Source organism: Micromys minutus, assembly GCF_963924665.1.
Source record: "Micromys minutus genome assembly, chromosome: 17".
NCBI classification, from domain to species: Eukaryota; Metazoa; Chordata; class Mammalia; order Rodentia; family Muridae; genus Micromys; species Micromys minutus.
The window spans coordinates 51,264,463-51,283,525 of NC_137952.1; the positions used below are offsets into that span (position 1 = coordinate 51,264,463).

General features: G+C 40.2%; 1 protein-coding gene across 2 annotated transcripts in view; it reads right to left on the reverse strand.

The window, feature by feature from the left end:
* Positions 1–19,063, reverse strand: part of RALGAPA2 (Ral GTPase activating protein catalytic subunit alpha 2) — a gene marked incomplete at both ends in the record, with an annotated part of 234,696 nt that overhangs the window by 81,693 nt on the left and 133,940 nt on the right. For both annotated transcript variants that reach the window (XM_080931325.1, XM_080931324.1), the window contains 4 exons: positions 957–1,065; positions 4,586–4,644; positions 5,449–5,577; positions 8,725–8,853. In XM_080931325.1, the coding sequence (XP_080787451.1) occupies positions 957–1,065; positions 4,586–4,644; positions 5,449–5,577; positions 8,725–8,853 (426 nt within the window). The remainder of the gene's footprint in view (positions 1–956; positions 1,066–4,585; positions 4,645–5,448; positions 5,578–8,724; positions 8,854–19,063) is intronic.

A 19,063-nucleotide genomic window follows, 5' to 3' on the forward strand; every position in this document is an offset into this window, starting at 1 on the left:
AGACAGGATACAGGCTCTGCTTTAGGAAGCAGCCTAGCCACACAAGTAGAAGTTCAACTATATCTTGAATGCCACGAACATCTACTTTCAGTGGTGATTTGACTCTGTCACTCAGGCCTCTATTGCCTTGGCCTTGTGACTGGTTTCTCTCGGACAGGATCTCCTCTGTGTAATAGGGACTGTGGTGCTCATCCTGCAGAGCTATGTAAAAAGTACGTGGAGATCACCAATAAACAGCACATCTTTCAGTAGCAAAGTGAAGAAGGAATATGCCCCAAATGCTTTAAGTTCAGGCGAGGGTGAGCACTCAGACATCTAAGGGGAAGCTGCAGGTTCCTATCCTAATCATGCCAGAGAGGTTGTAGCTTGAGACCTTTTCTTATAGCCCAAGATGTCCACACATCAGAAGAGCCCTAACTAGCTTGGTCCATAAACCCTCAGACTATACATGGCCTAAGGACACTAGGGAGGCAGCCCCTAACATCCGTGCAAAATATTAACCATGACACTCAGAACAAGATATTTTAACCACCATCTCTCTATAATACAAAGAGCTGCAAAAACAGACTAATTAAAGTCAAAACTGGTCAGACTCCTATGAGAGTGATAGCTGGAGCAGGGCTGTGCCTGGATTTGTTGCCTTCCTCTGGATTCTGCTCCCCTAACTGGGCCAACATGTCTGGCACCAGTGAGAAAGGATGTGCCTAGTTTTGCAGTGACTGATGTGCCATGTGTATGTGTGTGTATGTAGTCTCGCAGTGTGATACCTGTTCTGCCCCTTCTCAGAGGAGACAGGGAGGGGGAGTGGGGAAAGAAGCGGTGAGAGGGGGTCACTGGGAGGGGAGGGGGTGCTGATATTGGGATGTGAATTGAATAAATAAATAAATTTTTTAAAAAGTCCTAGGAAAGAACTTAATGTCAAAACAAAAGAAAACACTATTCAGAAATATGGATACCTTCAAAGTCACACCTATCACATTGATGGCGTCCTTCACCTGCGGATGGCTGGCACGCTGTGCAAGTTCCTCACAGACCCAGACCCCGAGGGAGCAGATGGCAGTGCATCTTTCAAAAGAGAAGCAAAGGGAGGACAAGGCTCGTGAAATTCAATACACTTTAAATGACAAAATGCTTTAAATCTACTCATTCAAAGGAAAGGCAATTACAGATATACTAACAGAATATATTCCATGAGAGAATAAATAAAGAACTTCCGGTGGGCCAGTGTTCAGGATAAACAGAATTGCCAGTGATGGTCAGCACTTAAATATTTCATGAAGCAAGTGGCATATTTTCTGTTAAATACCACAATCCATGTCAACCATTTTTGTTGATCAAAAACTGTTATTACATTTCAATAGCAGATAATATAGGGAGGGAACAAAAAGCACAGGTCTTAGATTATTGAAAATCGGGTTTGTAATTGTTTTCCTTACAAAGTACATAGAACATACTTCAAATGCAAGACAAACACTACATTTGATTTTAAAGTAACTTTTACAATAAATACATTTTCACTGTTATGTCTTCTAATGTCCATGCTAATATAAACTATTCTTCAAAGAAAAGTGACTTTCTATAAATATAACAAGTTAGGGGAAAGGAATTATAAATATTATTTGATAGATATAAGAAAATAAACAAAACATATTCGACAAGACCTTGGGCTGAAAAACGAAGTAGATAAAGTTTTTGAGGTGAAATCTGAGGCGTGTGGGGCTTAACGGGGCAGAGCGCGTCAGAGGCTCGGTTACAGTTGTGTTACACTTGGACATCCAACTTGAGGCATCAAGCAGAGCTACGCCTGGTTATACAGTCGTTAAAAAGGCAAATAATTTGGAAATAATCAACAAGCATGCACAGACTGCCTAGGATTGTCGCTAGGTCACTTCACTGCCGAGTTAAGCAGAGAAGGGGTGTCCACGTGGGGGTCAGGGAAGGTGCAGTGGCAGGAAGAACGGAGATTATGTTGTAGGGCACATGTTGTTTAGAAGAGGGTAAAGACAGACTAACTTCAAAACTGCTAAAAACATATTAAAATTTTACAAACAGTCTTTATGAGAACTGAATGGAAATCCAAGACAATGAAATTGACTATGGAAAAAAAAATTAAAAGCCAATTTAAAAAAAAGCATAGCAAAAGAGGAAGGAAACAAAGGTAATAAACAGAAAAAATGCTTAGAAGCTCAAATTCAAAATAAAATATTAAATAAGATGACAAACATACCCAAAAGATCACTGGTAATAACAAACACAAATGAATTAAAGTTTCCATTAAGAGATGAAGATCACACAACTCTACACAATCATAAAATCCAGATATATACAGCTTTTGCAAAGGCATTTTAAAGAGGATACAGAAAAGCTATTTTTAAAAGATAAAAAGTATTATATAGTATGAAATCAGGACCAGATAAAGTGATCTCTAAAATAAAGCAAATCATCCGTACAAACATAAACACATTTGATTCACTATAGAGACAGGACAATTTCAAGTGCCTGTGCAACCAATAACACAGCTTTTGACAGAAATACCAGAACATAGACTGAGGTACAACTGTGGGAAGCTTTTAATGTAGCTTCAGTAAGTGATCAATTAATAATTATAAAATATTATTAATTGTGTATAATTATATACTTATATAATAATGATAGGAATGCAGATTATGTGAAACACTGTAAGGTTGCATCTAGAACGGTATGCCTAATAATTAAAGAACAGCACATACATTCCCTTCTTTACGTTTTTTTCATTTTTAGTTTGTCTTTATGGGTATTTTGCATGTATATCTGTAGTGTACAAGGAGGCCAGAAAAGAGCACTGGATCCCCTGGGGCTGCAGTTCCAAATGATTGGGAACCCCTGTGTGGGTGCTGGGATCCAAACCCAAGTCTTCTGGAAGAACACCAGGTGCTTTTTAAATGACTGAGACATCTCTCTAGCCCCTATGTATATTCTTTTCAAAAAAATATATATCTGCTAAAACTCACTACACATGGGGTCATAAAGCAAATATAAATATTAGCTTATAATAAAATAGTCATCACACATACATTTGGTCTACACTAGAATTACTTGACGTAAATGTAGCAATAAAAGATAGAAGTAGAGGGTGGAGATGGCTCAGCAGTTATGAGCACTGTCGCTTTTGCAAAGGACCAGGGTTCAGTTTTCAGCACCAACATGATGGCTCATATCCATATAAAACTCAGGCAAATTACTAATTTATATACAATTTTAAAAATTAAAAAAATTAAAGACAATAAAAAACATATATTTGGAGATTAATTTTAAAAAGGCATGATCCCATAAGAGAGTCATAATAAAAAATAGAAAAAAACAGAATTGAAAAATATTGCATATTAAAACTTAAAATTTTACAAAAGGTAGCCCTTACCAATAAGCCCTTACCAATACTTGTAAATGTTAAGGGAAAAAGTTAAAAATATACAAAGTATACATATTTTAAAGTAACAGAAGAATCTGTAGATCACAAGTAGAAGGGTTTTAGAGCCCAAAGCTGGAAAGAAAAACAAAATATAGAGAAGTAAGCAAAGACAAAACATACTGTTTGAAAGAACTAGTGACGGTGACAAATCTAAGAAGACTAGTCATACAGCCAGAGAATACACACATATTTAACAGCAAAGATGAAATGGACATGTTTTTGGACACTTTTGCTAGTGAGATCTGCTAGCACACAGGGTACTAATCATAAGGCTGCGAAAGCTATTCTGAGTGTGGAGAAGAAAGCCTGTTGTGTATTTTATGACCGTCTGGCCTGACCTCCAAACAGGACGAGAACATGACAGGGATGGGAAATTACAGGTGCTGGGTGAAATGTAACTTTCTGAACCAAGGTGGAAGCATGTCATAGCCAAGTCTGGTTCAGTGTTAACAAACTGGTAATGCACACAGCTTAAGAAAATGGCAGACTGGAAAGCAGGACTAATTCATCTACTGAAGATAGGTAAATTTCAAGAAATACAAAAATTAACAAACTGTAAAATCACAAGAGTGCACGAGACAGTAAGGAGTTACAGGCCTTGAGGCGCTCAGAGGCAGCAGTGGCCTGACAGGGCTGGGAGCTGAGTTTGAGAGAGGGATGCTCTCCTCTATCTGCATCCCCAGGGCTGGCCTTCACCTTGAGAGGAGAGGCAGGGCCTTCTTACCGTAGTTGGTCACAGACTGTAGCAATCTTAGACGCTTGGCAGAGGCACCCAAATGTTTCCACATTGCCAAATGTCTCCTGAGGCACAAATCATCTGCAGTTCAGAGTCTCTGCCCGAAACATAGCTTTCATGAACTGTTGCTTCATCCCTCCTCCTTACTGAAAGCATCTTTAACTTCTAACCTTGCCTTTTCTTATGTAAAAGCCAGTGTATTCTCTAATATTCTTCACTGTACCCTTTCCACTAGAATGATGACATTTTAAGCAGCTAAGCACAGCAACTTTCTGACACAATGCTTACTACATTTCAGTGCGTGTGAAAGAAATGTAAAAGAGTTGTTCAAACATTAACTGTTTATACACAAATGTGCATCTTAAAATTCTAACATAGTTTACCTCTTGTTCATCATTTACCTTGCACATTCATTTGGTTCCTCGGTAGCATTCTTCAGTAAAATATTTATGAGGTAATGCTAAAAACACAAAATTCAGGAAATGAAAATTTGATGTCATTGTTGGTTTCCCGCATGTGCTGACCGTGTCACAGGCACCCTGGAGCTAGCAAAAGGCCAGGGAGTTCGGGCAGCCCTTCCTTCAGGGAGACGTGGCTCACCTCAGCAAGTGCCTCCCTGGGTAACTGAGCCAGCCTGCAGCACAGCATTTCTAGGGATCCAGTGGAAATCAAGCAAAGCATCTGAGACTTCCAGATAGGAAAATCTCCATTTTATTTTCATTGGATTAGACACTGTGCATTGAATTACAGATTATAATCAGGTATTGTGGATTGATTGAGTGATGTGGGGACTTTTTGTTTGCTTCAAAAGCCAGATGAGGACAAAAAAGATTGTTACTTTTATTCCCCAAGAAATAATTTGGAATTTCAGGTTATTAGTAGCATTTAATCAGGCCAGCAATGGGATTGAATATTTAGCTTACTGGAATTATTTCTTATAAATTCATTTGCTACACTAATGCAGCGTAACTAAGCTAACAGCGTTATTACAAATGATGATTCATTACATAATTATGATCCCTAGGAACGATAAACAGATCTAATAAAAAAAAAAAAACACCAGAGGAACAGAGCTATCAGGTCTAACTGCAATATGATATGAATGTGATACATTCACAGTTCATACAACGCACTTCCGAAAATAACTACCAAAGCTTTCAAAAGATACAGCAAATGTCAGGGGAAAGTAGGTCAGTGCATAGGACGGAAGACACAGTGATGTAGCTCCAGCTGTAGATGCTAAACCCAAGATTCAGTTATGTACCTTGACGTCTTCGGCTCCCGTGACGACACCGCTCACTTCTGGCACTGACTGCAGCAGAGGGATCTCCCGGTAGGTATTGGGGAAGCAGACTAGGGAGCCGAGGAGAGTGAGTGCTTCTGAACGGGGAGCCTGCAGACAGGGAGGGAGACACCAGCTTTCTTACACAGGCGGAAGCTGGGAGAGCAAGTTTTCCTTCCTTCCGGTTTGGAGAGAGAATCTGTATCATTACTACCTCTGGTTATTTTCCTGGTGAATGTTTAGGCCAGAGAAGTTTGCCTAGATGAAAATGCAAATCTCCAGGAACAGAAAGCATCTCTCCATTTGATGTAAACAAATGCTATAAAAACGTTCTATAGACTCATCCAGTTAGAAAGGGAAATGGCTGTCATGGCTGTTTTAAATAGTTTTGGAGTTCATGATCTTAAAAGAGCAGGGCAATGAGAACAACCTAACATTAATTTTCAAGTAGAAAGCAAAGGTATTCATAAGGAGGGGAGTTGGAGGTAGTCATCCAGAGAGGCGGGGGAAGTGATCCCAGTTAGGAATGGAGCCATGGCATCAGGGATAAAGTCAGTATGCAGTGCTTTGCTTAGTTTTTAAATATGAAAGTTTGGAGTGGCTACTGTGAGCTGTAACGTTGGCTAACATCAGACATGCTGGGTACTTTGGCTAATGACTTCATGGTACACACTGGTGAATACAACCAGTCTCCGTCTCGTCTGACTTCAGACGCTGCTGACATGGTTGGCAGCTCCTCTGCGGTACAAGCACAGTTTTCATGTTGCTTCCGGGCTGCTTTCTGAAGAGACCTAAGAGTCTCCCCTGATGGAACTGCCCATTCATTCCCTTACAACCTAATATTAGGGTGTAGGCTGTAGTCCTTGCTTTCTCTATTCACAGATCCATACTCAATCCAAGAGTGAGTTAGACCTGGGACCCCTACTGTGTGCTGCTGCTATACAGTAATTTGCAGCATGCTTGTACCAAGATTTTTGTGCTGCTGCTGCTAGACATTTGAACTGGTTCTGGTTTTGGCTGTTAATTACTGCAGCAGTGTAGAAGCTTCCACAGACTTCTTTGTGCACTTGTTCCGGTACACGCATGGTTGCCTGAGCAGGTGGGGTACTTACCATTCCTAGTTAGCAGTGACACCTGAAAACGAGCTGAGCAGGTGTGTTCCCATCAACACCTCTCTCACCAGGTGCACAGCTTTAACCGTCACACTTACACAGGACAGTAATCACTCTCGTCTTTATATAGCTGTCAGTCATAGTCTCTCCACTTAAAATGCCATTTTGGAAAGCTGGTTTTTTCTTTAGCATTATGGAGGTCTAACAGGCAAAATCATATACACTTAAGGAAGCACTTCTCAACTTCTGGGTTGCAACCCCCACAGGAGTCACATGTCCTGCACATCAGATATTTATATTACAATTCATAACAGTAGCAGAATTATAGTTATGAAGTAGCAACAATGTTATGGTTGTGTGTTACCACAACATGAGCAACTGTATTAAAGGGTTGCATCATAAGGAAGTTTGAGAAGCACCGATTTAAGGGGATAACATATATATGTATGTATATGTACATAGTTAAAAGCACACACACTGCAAAATGAAAGCTATAATTAAGCTTACCCAGCCTATCTATCATCTCAGATAGCTGTCCTTTTTCATGGAGATACATTCTCTTGATAAATTTCAAGTCTATAATACAATACAATGTATAATCTAATAAGTACAACCATCGTCTTATACAGTACAGGGGGTCTCACAAGCTTACCAAAACTTTCTACATTTTGATCAACATCACCCCATTTACTTCCCAGTCCTTAACAGACACCAGGCTGCTGTTTCTGTTCATTTGGCTTTTAATATTTCACATGTCTCAGACATGATGCAGGCTCATGCCTGGCTTATTTCCCGGGCAAAGCGGCTTCTGGAGTCACTCATGCTGTCAAAGATGACAAGATTTCCTTGTTTCTAAGGACCGGGACATCCTTCTGTATGTGTCACATTTGTTCGTCCACATGCACACACTGAGTTACTCTAACTCATTAATGAGAGGAGTAGTGCCGCCGAGACCACTTACATCCCCACCCAGGTTATACAAGGACCCCTTCCCTCTGTATCTTCAATAACACTATTTTCCTTTGTGATGACAGCAACTCTCAACAATAGAAATTATCATCTTATATGTTTTAATCGGCATTTCTGATTAAAGATGTTGAGTATTTTTTAATATGCCCACTGACCAATTCATGTCTGGAAGGGCACTTGAAATAGCTCACATGTGCAAAAGACCCATGTGCACAGGGAGCGCCGCTCTGTGTGGTGTAGCAGAAGGGGCTGTGGCAGGCTCTACAGAAATCCGCCCAGCAAATAACAAAATGCTAAGGAAGTATGATTCTCTTGCCCATGTCCTGTAATTTTTTTAAAGCCAACTTGGAAGCTTAACACTTAACAAGAAGGTTCTTTAAAGATGATCTCCCCTAATTCAAAAATAACCAGTGGGGGAAGAAAGTTGCATTTTAAGGAAACTGGACATTTTTCTTTCTCATTTTTTCCTTTTCTCATTCTTCCCTCTTGTTCTTGTCTCTCAGCTTCTCTTTACTTTCCAATTTAGCCTCAGACGAAGATATTGGGGCATAAAAATACGAGCATGAATTATCAATTTTACAAGTATTAACCACCTCTAATGCAAAGTGAGAAATTAGCCATTTATCAGACAAAATTTAGAATCCTGACTAATCATACTGATCTCATGTAAACCCCGAGTAAATCAAAATCTCATCGTCTCTAATCTCAGTGGTAGTTTAACACACAAGAGGCCTAAGATGTGATTCCAAATCTAGGAGCACAAAATTCTATTTATTTCTATGAGATTCACAGTAACCTAAACTAAATTTAACAAAGTAACACATTGCTTCAAACAAACACTTCCAATTTTCTCTTTGCTGCATTTATGACCATAATGTCATTTACTGGAGAGTACTAATGAGTGTCTGAAGACAGGCCCTGCTTTCGTGTAAATGTGCTGACATATTAGTGGGGATATGATTTCTCACACTTTGGCCTTTTGATGAAACGCCTTTCCAGTACCAGTATGTCATCTGATCCTACAATTTCACAGATCAGCTGCCAGGGTATCTACTCTGAGAGCCCAGTTTCACATCGCACTAATGAGTCAACACCTGTTAAGAGTGGAGAAATCTGAGCCTTGTTAGCAATCGTCAAGTCTCCCAGGAGCTGGGAAGCAGAACATTGTCATACTCACCGCCAACATGTCTGTACTGAGGACCCTGGCAGCAGCAGTGATGAAGTCCCCCACCAGCATTGAGAAGCCAGGCAAACCCAGGGAGAAAAAGCGGGGCGAGCAGTTTTTTATGATGGTGTTTAAGACATCCTGAAAACAAAAATAAGGAAATGCAACTGTAATGTTAAGAACAAAACTCCAAAGTGGGTGTTTTTTTTTTCTGTGTATATATATATACATATATATGTATGTATGCATGTATGTATGTATGTATGTATGTATGTGTGTGTGTATGTATGTATGTATGTATGCATGTATGTATGTATGTATGACTACTAATAAGGTAGCAGAGCACTGTGTTAGGGTGTTGAGTGAGGGGACGCATAACTCCAATGGCTCTCATCAGATCTGTTGGTAAAGGGAATGGAAAAACCAAACTAAGATCCAAAAGCCACACTGCAGCACTGAGGCTGCACATCTGTCCCGAATTCCACTTGACAACGAGCTCATTGGACGAGCTACAGGAGTGCCACAAGAGACATAGATATAAAACTTGCAAACACCTGTCAGTAAAATGAAAGCTGGCTCCTTCTTTAGCTTCAGTGCCCAGAGGTCAGAGCTCACTGTTAGAAAAGCGAATAGGCAGAGGGATGGAAAGGACCACTCCTGTGAGTCTCAGGCACTAAGAACGGGGAATGTGGGTAGTGTTAAGGTAATGGTTTAACATGCATGAGACACTAAGGTCAAGGATTGCCACATATCTGATGTGCACAGGAGGTGCAAACACAGAGCCAATAGCAGCCATTTGCCAGAGCTCAGCATCAGGAGCATCTCCCTGACAGCTCTCCATCCTGTGTCTATAATAGAATCCTGTGGAGGGCTGGCTGGCCCCCAACCCTGAGTCCCTCATCCCTGCCTCTGTGGTGGATCAGATCCACCACAAGACAGTGCTCACACCATTGTGGCCAGGCCCCCCTGTAAAGCCATCTGTGTGAGTATGTGCATGGGTAAATGGGATTAGTATGAAAACTACACAGATTCTGTCCAGGCGCATAAATGAAAACCATATGCTGAAATACTTTAGTTCTGTGACTTGTTGTAGTGCAACTAACAGTTACTGTTAATATACAAGTGATTAGCAAAACCTAAGAGCCCTGGCTGTCAGTGTAGCTGCCTGAATAAGTCCTGACTTAACTATTGGGAGAGTAACATACTAATTCCCATTTATCTTGGGCCCTTCACAGTAAGATTCAACTAATTTCATAACTTGTCTTCTTAAACACAACTTCCATGTGCTCACATAATATTTTCCCAAGAGATATTTTCTTACAGTAGATACACTTAACATTAAATAATACTATTTATATGATTCAAATGACCATATAATACTTAATATGTTAGTGCTCAGTTATGGTAAGTAGTTTAGCTTTAAAGTTGAAGTTTTGGCATTTCAGTGGACTTTTTCTTACATAAAAATAAATGAGTATATGTGATTTATAGATAAAGATGAGACAGGTAAATATGTGATAGATAGATAGATAGATAGATAGATAGATAGATAGATAGATAGATGGATGGATGGATAAAAGGAAGGAATTAAAAAAAAAAACCTAAACCAACACTTCTTCCCCGTTAATATTTAAGCCTGTTTTAATCACATCCTGTGATACACTTCAGGCTCCCTATCAGCCAAGACAAACATTCTCTGGACTGAGCAGATGGATGTTGCAGGTTAGAAAGTGTGCCGTAGACTCATGCTCCAGGACTGGAACAAAAGATCCACCTTTTTCATAATTGAGCCTCTGATTAATGCCCTGGGCTCCTCAGCGCACACCTGTAATTACTCACAGAGGTATGCATTGTGCTGGGGCCTTGTCTCAGAATTATCAGGCACCAAGCTTCCCAGCAGCAGATGGAAGCACATCTCTGTTGACATATGCTGCAGTGAATGGCTTCGTGCAAACCTGGCTAGCAAGGTACCAGAATGCCATGCATCTGAAGATTAATAATGCAAATAGCCATGATGTTAGCTTTGTTATGTTTGCCTTAATTCCATCTGGTGAGATGAGGAGCTAAAACCCTGAAGCCTAAGGGTTTTAAAAACCTTTAGCATTTAGCACACACTAAATTCAAATGAGCCATTTTCACCACTGGAATTTAGAAACTTTGGTTAAAGATGGCTTTCTGGAATGTTTGTGGGGACTGGGAATTAAATAATAAGCTGAAACCATAGTTTATAAACTTGCTTCATTGGTGAGTATGCAGAAAGACTTAGGGGAGAAAACCACACACTCAGAAGCTACAAAATGGCCACTGGTGCTAGAGATGGCAGAGACAAAGTAGCTGAGATAAAGTCACAGGGCTCATCCAGTCCCTGGACCTGGGCCAGGAACTTCAACTGAACCTGCTCCTATGGGCAAAGAGATGGGAAAAAGAAGGACAGTGACAGATGGCAGGCCTGCCCTACTCTACCACCCACGTAAGACAGAGCCTGGAGGGAAAGTGTGCTTTCGCTATGGTCACCAAGGACAGCACTGGGGTAGGGTTAATTCGGGGGTTAAAGAGGGGGCCATATGACCAGTCAGCCAAATTACCACCACATGCTGACTTACTTTGCTTATCTACACTGAAATGGAGCAGTCCAAAGGGTCTATCTTTGAGATAACACTTTAAAATTAGGAGTAGACACATGGCTGTCAGGAGAGCATCTGCCACCCGTGTTCCCAACAGAGGAGCACCCACAATGGGCTCCACTCATTTCTAACTCACAGAAAAACTGTTCTTTCACCACACTCCTTCACCCGGAGGCATTAAAAACAATCTTTGAGAATACAGAATCAAATCCTCCAGGTTCTAATGGTTTATATAGCCTACAGGGTTTTCCATAAGAACAAGAGAGAATGGCATTCACCACGCACCATCACACCAGGACATCATCCTCAGGGTTTACAGGAGCCTCTCAGTAAAGCAAGCAGAATCTGCCTAGTACATTGCTTCAAAGTGACTCGCATTTTTAAGACTTAAAATTATACTAAAAAATGATTACCCCTTGTGAGAAATAGAAAATATTCCTTAGAAGCAATATATTAACAAGCACATGATGATGACTCCCTTGTAAAAACATCACTAGCTGCGGGAAGCGTTTTCTCTGAGTTAGGCACTTGTCTTTAAAATGGAGGTTTACAGTGTACCACCTCCACGTGGCCTGAGGAAGTCGTAAGGATAGGCTATGATGAGCAAAGAGGCTGTTCTTCTCTTCTCTCAAGGCTGACTCTACTGTAACCACTGGGGGGAATTTCCCTGTGAAGAACTCCAGAACTGGGGGTCACAAGGCCTGGGTTAGATGCTGTGGGCCACCCCCAACGCAATTTGTTTCTCTGTTCCCTGAGATGAGGTGACCCCTGCTTAATGAACAGTGGGCAGTGGGATGCCGTTGAAAACAGGTATTTTATGGAGCTTTCAAAGTACAGAAGTAAACAGTGCCAGCAATGCTTTTCAAAATGAAGAGTTTTTACTCCACAGAACTTACTTCACAGGTTCAGTCAATATTATTTATTTATTTAGTTAGTTTCTTTGTTTGGTTGATTTTGTTCTTTGAGATGTTTCTCTGCATAACAGCCCTGACTGTCCTAGAACTGCTAGGCTGGCCTCAAATTCACAGAAATCTGCCTGCCTTGGCCCCCTTACAATTTGTTGAATGAACGTTTTAATGATGCACTGAGAAAGAATATTATTTTAAATTTCAGAGATGACACAGTAGTCACTTTGATCATATGTTACCCCAGAAATTAAAAAGCTCTAGCACTCGGTGGGCTAAGACAACCCCTTTGACAAGCAACTAGAGATTGTGCATATAACTTGGGGGTAAAATAGGAGCAAATTTGGGAACACAACCTTTAAGTTTTCTAAGCTTTATCCTTTTGAGGAATTCTAGAACCTAACTCAAACAAGTGAGTCTGGTAGTAAGATTTGATTTTTTTTCCTGTACCTTCTAAACAGACTAAACAAGTAGTTAAACTAAACAACAGGCTTAGTGGTAAGTGGAGTCGGGAACAGGAGTCAGGTTTGCTCTTTAAGTTGACTAGGATGGAGCAGACAGACCCTGGTTTTGCTGGAAAGAAAGCACCCTGTGAACTGTTGCCACATGGTGAAGGGGACACACCGCACTTCCCCATTTCAGTGCAAGCTCCATGCTGAGTGGGAAAGCCAGACTGGGGATGATAACTGTGGCTTTGCAGCTTATCATAAGGTTCAGGCTTATGAGAAAGCGACTGGTGAGAACATCTGTCTCTTATCACCGATCCTGCAAAAAATCAGGTAATTCAAATAGAGGCGTGTTGTTTCCTCTCCTCCAAAGCACAGTTCTATAAACACAAACTGCATTCAGCCCCTCAAATGAATGGCTTTAATTGAATGCTATGTACACAGTAACTGGAAAAACTATAAGTGATAAGGAAAACATATGGTGGCGGCGGCACAAATTGGCTTACTCATTCTGCACAGGGCTGCTTCTCTAGTTCTCTTAGAATTGACCTTTACAACGGTAAATGTGTAAAATAATTTTGTTTATTGCCGCTCTAAACCTTCCAACAATTACATGAAATGAAAATTTAAAAGGAAGGATTCCTTCTGGAAGCATTTCCATTGTTTACATAATTGCACAGCTATAATTTAGTGCTTGTGTTGTTATGGAAAGCAAAAGAAAAAAAAGGAAAGGCCATTACTTGCCATTTCAATTAAAAATATTGCATAGTAGTGTCAAAAAATGGGGGCAAATGTTCACTTTACCACAGTTTCAAATGGATTAACCCTGCACACCTAACATCTCAACACCGTGCAGAGGCCGCGTCCTCCCTGTGCTGCTGCCCCGCTGATGTGCTCCCACACGCGCCGTGTATGCTTTTCACTTACTGTTTGCTCATGACCCAGCAGATGATGGCTGTAACACAATAGCCGGCCATCTGTCTCCCGGCCTTTCCTTGGAGGACTTGCGCCTGCTTCTCCAGAGCAAACAGATCCGGTTATCCCACCTAAAGTCACTTAGGCCCTCTGTGAGGCTAAGCAGTCATCAAGAAATAAAATACGCAGTGCAGAATCATTTAACTCCTCATTTGACTTTTCCTTTTAAGAAATGTTATGTAGTGAAATGATTTCATTGTGCCGACTTATCTAGTATAGACCACAGGAACCTTTTATTTGACAACATTTGTGCATCCCAACAGTCTGGTTAATTAAAAAGACAAGATTCAGCCCACAACTGGAAATTATAAAAATATATCTGACTGAACAGGAACAGTTTTCACATTAAGTGGGGATATAATTTAAATAAACAATAACCACAAGCACAGGCAAACCCTTTAGTCCCTTTAGGACACATCTGTAAGTAGCAGCCTGATGTTATCCTGACAGATCAGAAGCCTTCCAATTCCAGACCTGGCCCTCTCTTCTCTGCCAGTGGCTCTCGGCTCCTTCTGCTCTGTGTACAAGAACATCCTTTTACAGACAGACCATAAGCTACTACATGACCTCTGGTAACAAAAATAAAACCTTGGTCATTATGCACAACCTCCCGTCGCCACGCCACCACCAGAGCCCATGGCTCCAGCATGAAACTGCAAGCTACTCTCAGGATCTGAGTCAAACGATGGGCGGTGTATGCCACACGTTCTCTGTGTGAATGGCCAAGGGGGATACAATTTACTCGGAGAAAAGCGGCAGGTTTTCAAAACTGTGGCTTCTGTGGGTGTGACTGTTACTCCAAGTCCAGAGGGCATAATAGAGTACTTGGGCTTAGTGGCTGAGACTTAAAGACCCCTTTAGCTCTCTGAGGACCACTGTAACACAGTTTCTAGTACAGTGGCATGTGCAAGCACTGGGAAGTGGGGTATTAAAGACACTTCTTATGGTAGTCCCATGGTAAAGTGGGGCAGGGGCACAGGGTAGCCTGTGAGCCCAGAGGAAGCATCTAGAAGCTTGTTTATGTTTGCATAACAACTAACCCCTCCCTCATCTGCCAAGGAAGGCTCTGCTGGTCTTTGAAAAACAAATATGACTTACTGTATTTTACAGCAGAGTTGAAAGGTCACCAGCCCTATACAACTGCCTCTGCTGTTTGCTATTTGTAACAACTTTATTAAATACTTCACATGTAATAAAATCCATCCTATAGTGTACAAAATGGCTTTTAGTGTGGTCCAGCACTGAGCACACAGCAGCATTATCTAACCTGAGAACGTGTTCATCACTCCCAGATGAAATGCCGCGTCCATTAGCAGCCACTCCCTGCTCTCCTCTATCCACTGACTTGGCAACCACTAATCTGCCGTCTGTCTCTGGATTTCCAGCTCTGAACATTTCAGAATATGGAACAACAGTGTGTGGCATTTGTATCTGGCTTCTGCAACTTAACATGTTTTCAAGATTTATCCTCTTTTAAATTTTATTTGTTTTTGTTTGATATAATGTCCAAGTAGCCCAGGCTAACCTCAAATTTACTATGTAGCTGAGGCTGGCTTTAAAATCCTGATACTCTTCTGCCTCTATCTCAGAACTGCTGCATGAGTCAACATGTCTGGCATGACTCTTTTTTAAAAATAAGTAAATAATATTCTATTGTGTTGACAGCCTTTTATCTTTTATTTTTGACTGGGTTTCATGTAGCCAATGGTCCCTGTAATCCTCCAGCCTCAGCCATCTGAGGAAGTCAAGTGTGAGCCCCACACCTGCTGTGGTTATTATTGTGTTAGCTGAGTGGGTATGTGTGCTGTTTCTACCTTGGTGCTCATCTACAGCGGCGCTATAGAGATGTATGAATCTCTGTCCAGTTCCTTCATAGTAAAACTGCCGCTTCTGAGAACTGTGTGTTTACATTTTGAGGGACTGTTTCCCACAAGCCATTTCTCCACTTTATATTCTCACCAGGAAAGTTCAAGGATTCCAATTTCTCCCAATCTTGTCATAATTATTTTCCCTTTTAACAAAATTAGCTTAACAGCCACCTTAGTGAGTGTGAAGTGGTACCTTGTGGTTTTGATCTGCATTTCCCACGACTGATTATGTTCAACATCAATTCCTGTGCTTGTGAGCCATTTTGATGTCTTCTTTGGAGATACTTTAGTATATTTAAGCCCTGCATTCTTTTATATTTGGGCCATTGGTTTGCTATTGGGCTGTGACGCTACTGCCTGTATTCTGGCCAGGAAACCTTTATTGAGCATGTGACTTGCCCAATAAAGGTTTTTGACCATTTTGTGCGTCATCTTTTTACTTGTTTGATATGTCCTTGATATGTACTTGCATGGTAGATTTAAATTTTGGTAAAGGACAACCTATATTTTCCCCTTTTCTTTTGCTGCTTGTCATTCCCAAGACTTAAAAGTCAATTCCAAGACAGTCACAATTTTCTGATTAACTTTTCTCTAAAAATATTATAGTTTTAGCTCTGACATGTCATTTAGACCACTGATTCATTATGAGTCAAATTTTGCATATAGTATGAGGTTGAGATGGAGGCTAATTTCATTTTGTGTGTGTGTGTGTGTATCTGTGCTTGTTGTATGTGCAGTGTATCACATATGTGTGCATGGGTATGTGTCTATATACATGCATTGTACAATATGTGTACACACACATACACACACACACACACACACACACACACACACACACGAGTTTTCTAAATACAGACAAATACAGAGTTCTTCTTTCTTTACAGACCATATTTAAATTTCATTTTCCTAATTACCTATCCTAAGCAACTAGAAGACTCCAGGGAGCTGGGAGGCAGTTCATTTTGGTTAAAATCTTGATTGGATTAAGAGGCAACAGAATGTTAACGAAGCACACCTTCACGTCTGTCAGTGAGGCATGTCCAGGGAGAGAAGCTTGTCTCCCCAAATGAAGGTGGGAAAAGATAAAGTAAGCTGAGAGCCAGTATGTTCTCCTGTCTCCCATTAAACCACAGACCACGTGCTGTTCCTGTCACATTGCCTCCCTAGTCACCAGGCACCAGGGACTGTATTTCTCTGAACTGTGAGTCAAAATACATTCTTCCTCTTTTATGTATTTGGTCTCAGTAATGAGAAAAGTAACTAACAGGACACTTGGTTACAGAGGTGGGAAACCAATATCCTTGATTTATTCTTTATCATTAGAGGCATATAGTAGTTTAAAACAGTAATGTGTTATTTCTTCAGTGTAAAGACAGCCAGAGACTCTGATGTGGCATCTAAACCCAGACAAACTTGTATTCAAAATATTTCTGAAGAAAGGAACATTAGTGCTTTTCACAAGAATGTATACAGCATTGTGATATCAGCACCACCAAGAGAGTTTACCTTCTATCACTTGACCCAATTAATTTTCTTAGCCCTCGTTCCCAGTCACATGAACCAAACATAAAGCTCCTTAGTCCTGACCTGCAACTCCACGCTTACTATTCATGGACTGTGGGTTAACACTGACTTTCATTTGTGCTTCCTACAATAGGCATGCTATATCCCACCAGAAAGGCAGATAGAACCTTTATAATCCCTTAAGATGATTAAAACTGTTAAGAGTCATGGAAAGAAGTGACTTACAAGATGCACACACATATATTTTTTTTCCATACACCACTAAATTAGAAAATCTGAAAGAAATAAAATGGATAATTTTCTGGATGCATACCAAAATTATATCAGAACAGATAAACAATTTAGACAGACCTAGAACCCCTAGTGGAATAGAGGTAGTAATGGAAAGTCTACCAACTGAAAAAAAGCCCATGGCCTGATGGTTTTAGCTCTCAGTTCTACCAGACTTTCAAATAAAAGTCAATGCCAATACTCTTCAAATTATTCCACAAAAGAGCATCAGAAGGAACATTGCCTAGTTTGTTTTGGGGCCACTGTTACTCTGATACACAAACTACAAAAAGACTGAATAAAGAGAATTGTAAGCCAATTTTCCTTATAAATACAGATGCTAAAGTTTTCAATAAAATGTTTGCAAACAGAATCTAAGAACACATCAAAAAGATCAGTCAGCAAGATCAATAGGCTTCATTCCAGAGATGTAGAGATGGTTTAATAGACATGTAAATAGATAAATGTAATTCACCACACAAACTGGAAGACCAACCAACTAACCAACAAAAACATCCACATGATCATTTCATCAGATGCAGAAGTGGACTTCAACAAAAGTCCTAGAGAGACCAGATATACACAGGACATACCTCAACATAACAATGCAGTTTACAGCAAGCCCATGGCAATATGACACTTAAAGCAATTCCACTAAAACCACGAATAAGACAAGGTGTCTGCTCTTTCCATATTTATTCAATATAGTACTTGAAGCATTAGCTAGAGCAATGAAACCACTGAAGGAGGTCAAAGGGATATTACTGGAAAGGAAAAAGTCAAAGCATCTTTATTTGCAGATGATATGATGGTGTATATAAGTGACCATAAAAATTTCACCAGGGAACTCCTACAGCTGATAAACACTTTCAGCAAAAGTAGCTGAATCAAAATCAATTCACAAAAATCAGTAGCTTTCCTATATACATAGGGCAAATGAACTGGGAAAGCAATTAGAAAAATACCTTTCACAACAGTCTCAAATATTATAAAATATCTTGGAGTAACTCTAACCAAGCAAGTGAGAGACTTGTATGATAAAAACTTTGCAACAGTAAAGAAAGAAAGTAAAGAAGTATTAGAATATGAAAAGATCTCCTATGTTCATTAATCAGTAGGATTAATGCAGTAAAAATGACCATCCTGCCAAAAACAATCCAACAATTTAGTGCAATCGCAACAAAGTTCCAACACAAATTTTCAAAGATTTTTTAAAAGATAATATTTAGCTTCATATGAAAAAACCAAAAACATAGGATAGCTAAAACAATCCTGACTAATAAAACCAAAAACTACTAGAGGAATCACTATTTCTGAGATAAAATTGTACTATAGAGCTATAGTCATAAAAACAACATGGTACTAGCACAAACCAGGCATCTTGATCAATGGAATTGAACTGAAAATGCAGACATCACAGACATCACGTTTGTGATGAAGAAGCAAAAAATACATACTAGGCAAAAGACAGCATCTTAAATCCACACTTAGCACCTTGCACAAAACCCAAGTTTGAGTGCATCAAAGACCTCAGCATAAAGACAAATACACTAAAACTGACAGCAGAGAAAGGGAGAATAGCCTTGAACTCATTTGTACAGGATGCTTCCTGAACAGAAAACCGTTAGCACAGACACTAGGATCAACAATTAATAAATGGGACCTTGTGAAACGTAGAAGCTTCTGTGTGGCAAAGGACACCATCATTTGAACAAAGTAGCAGCCTACAGGATGGG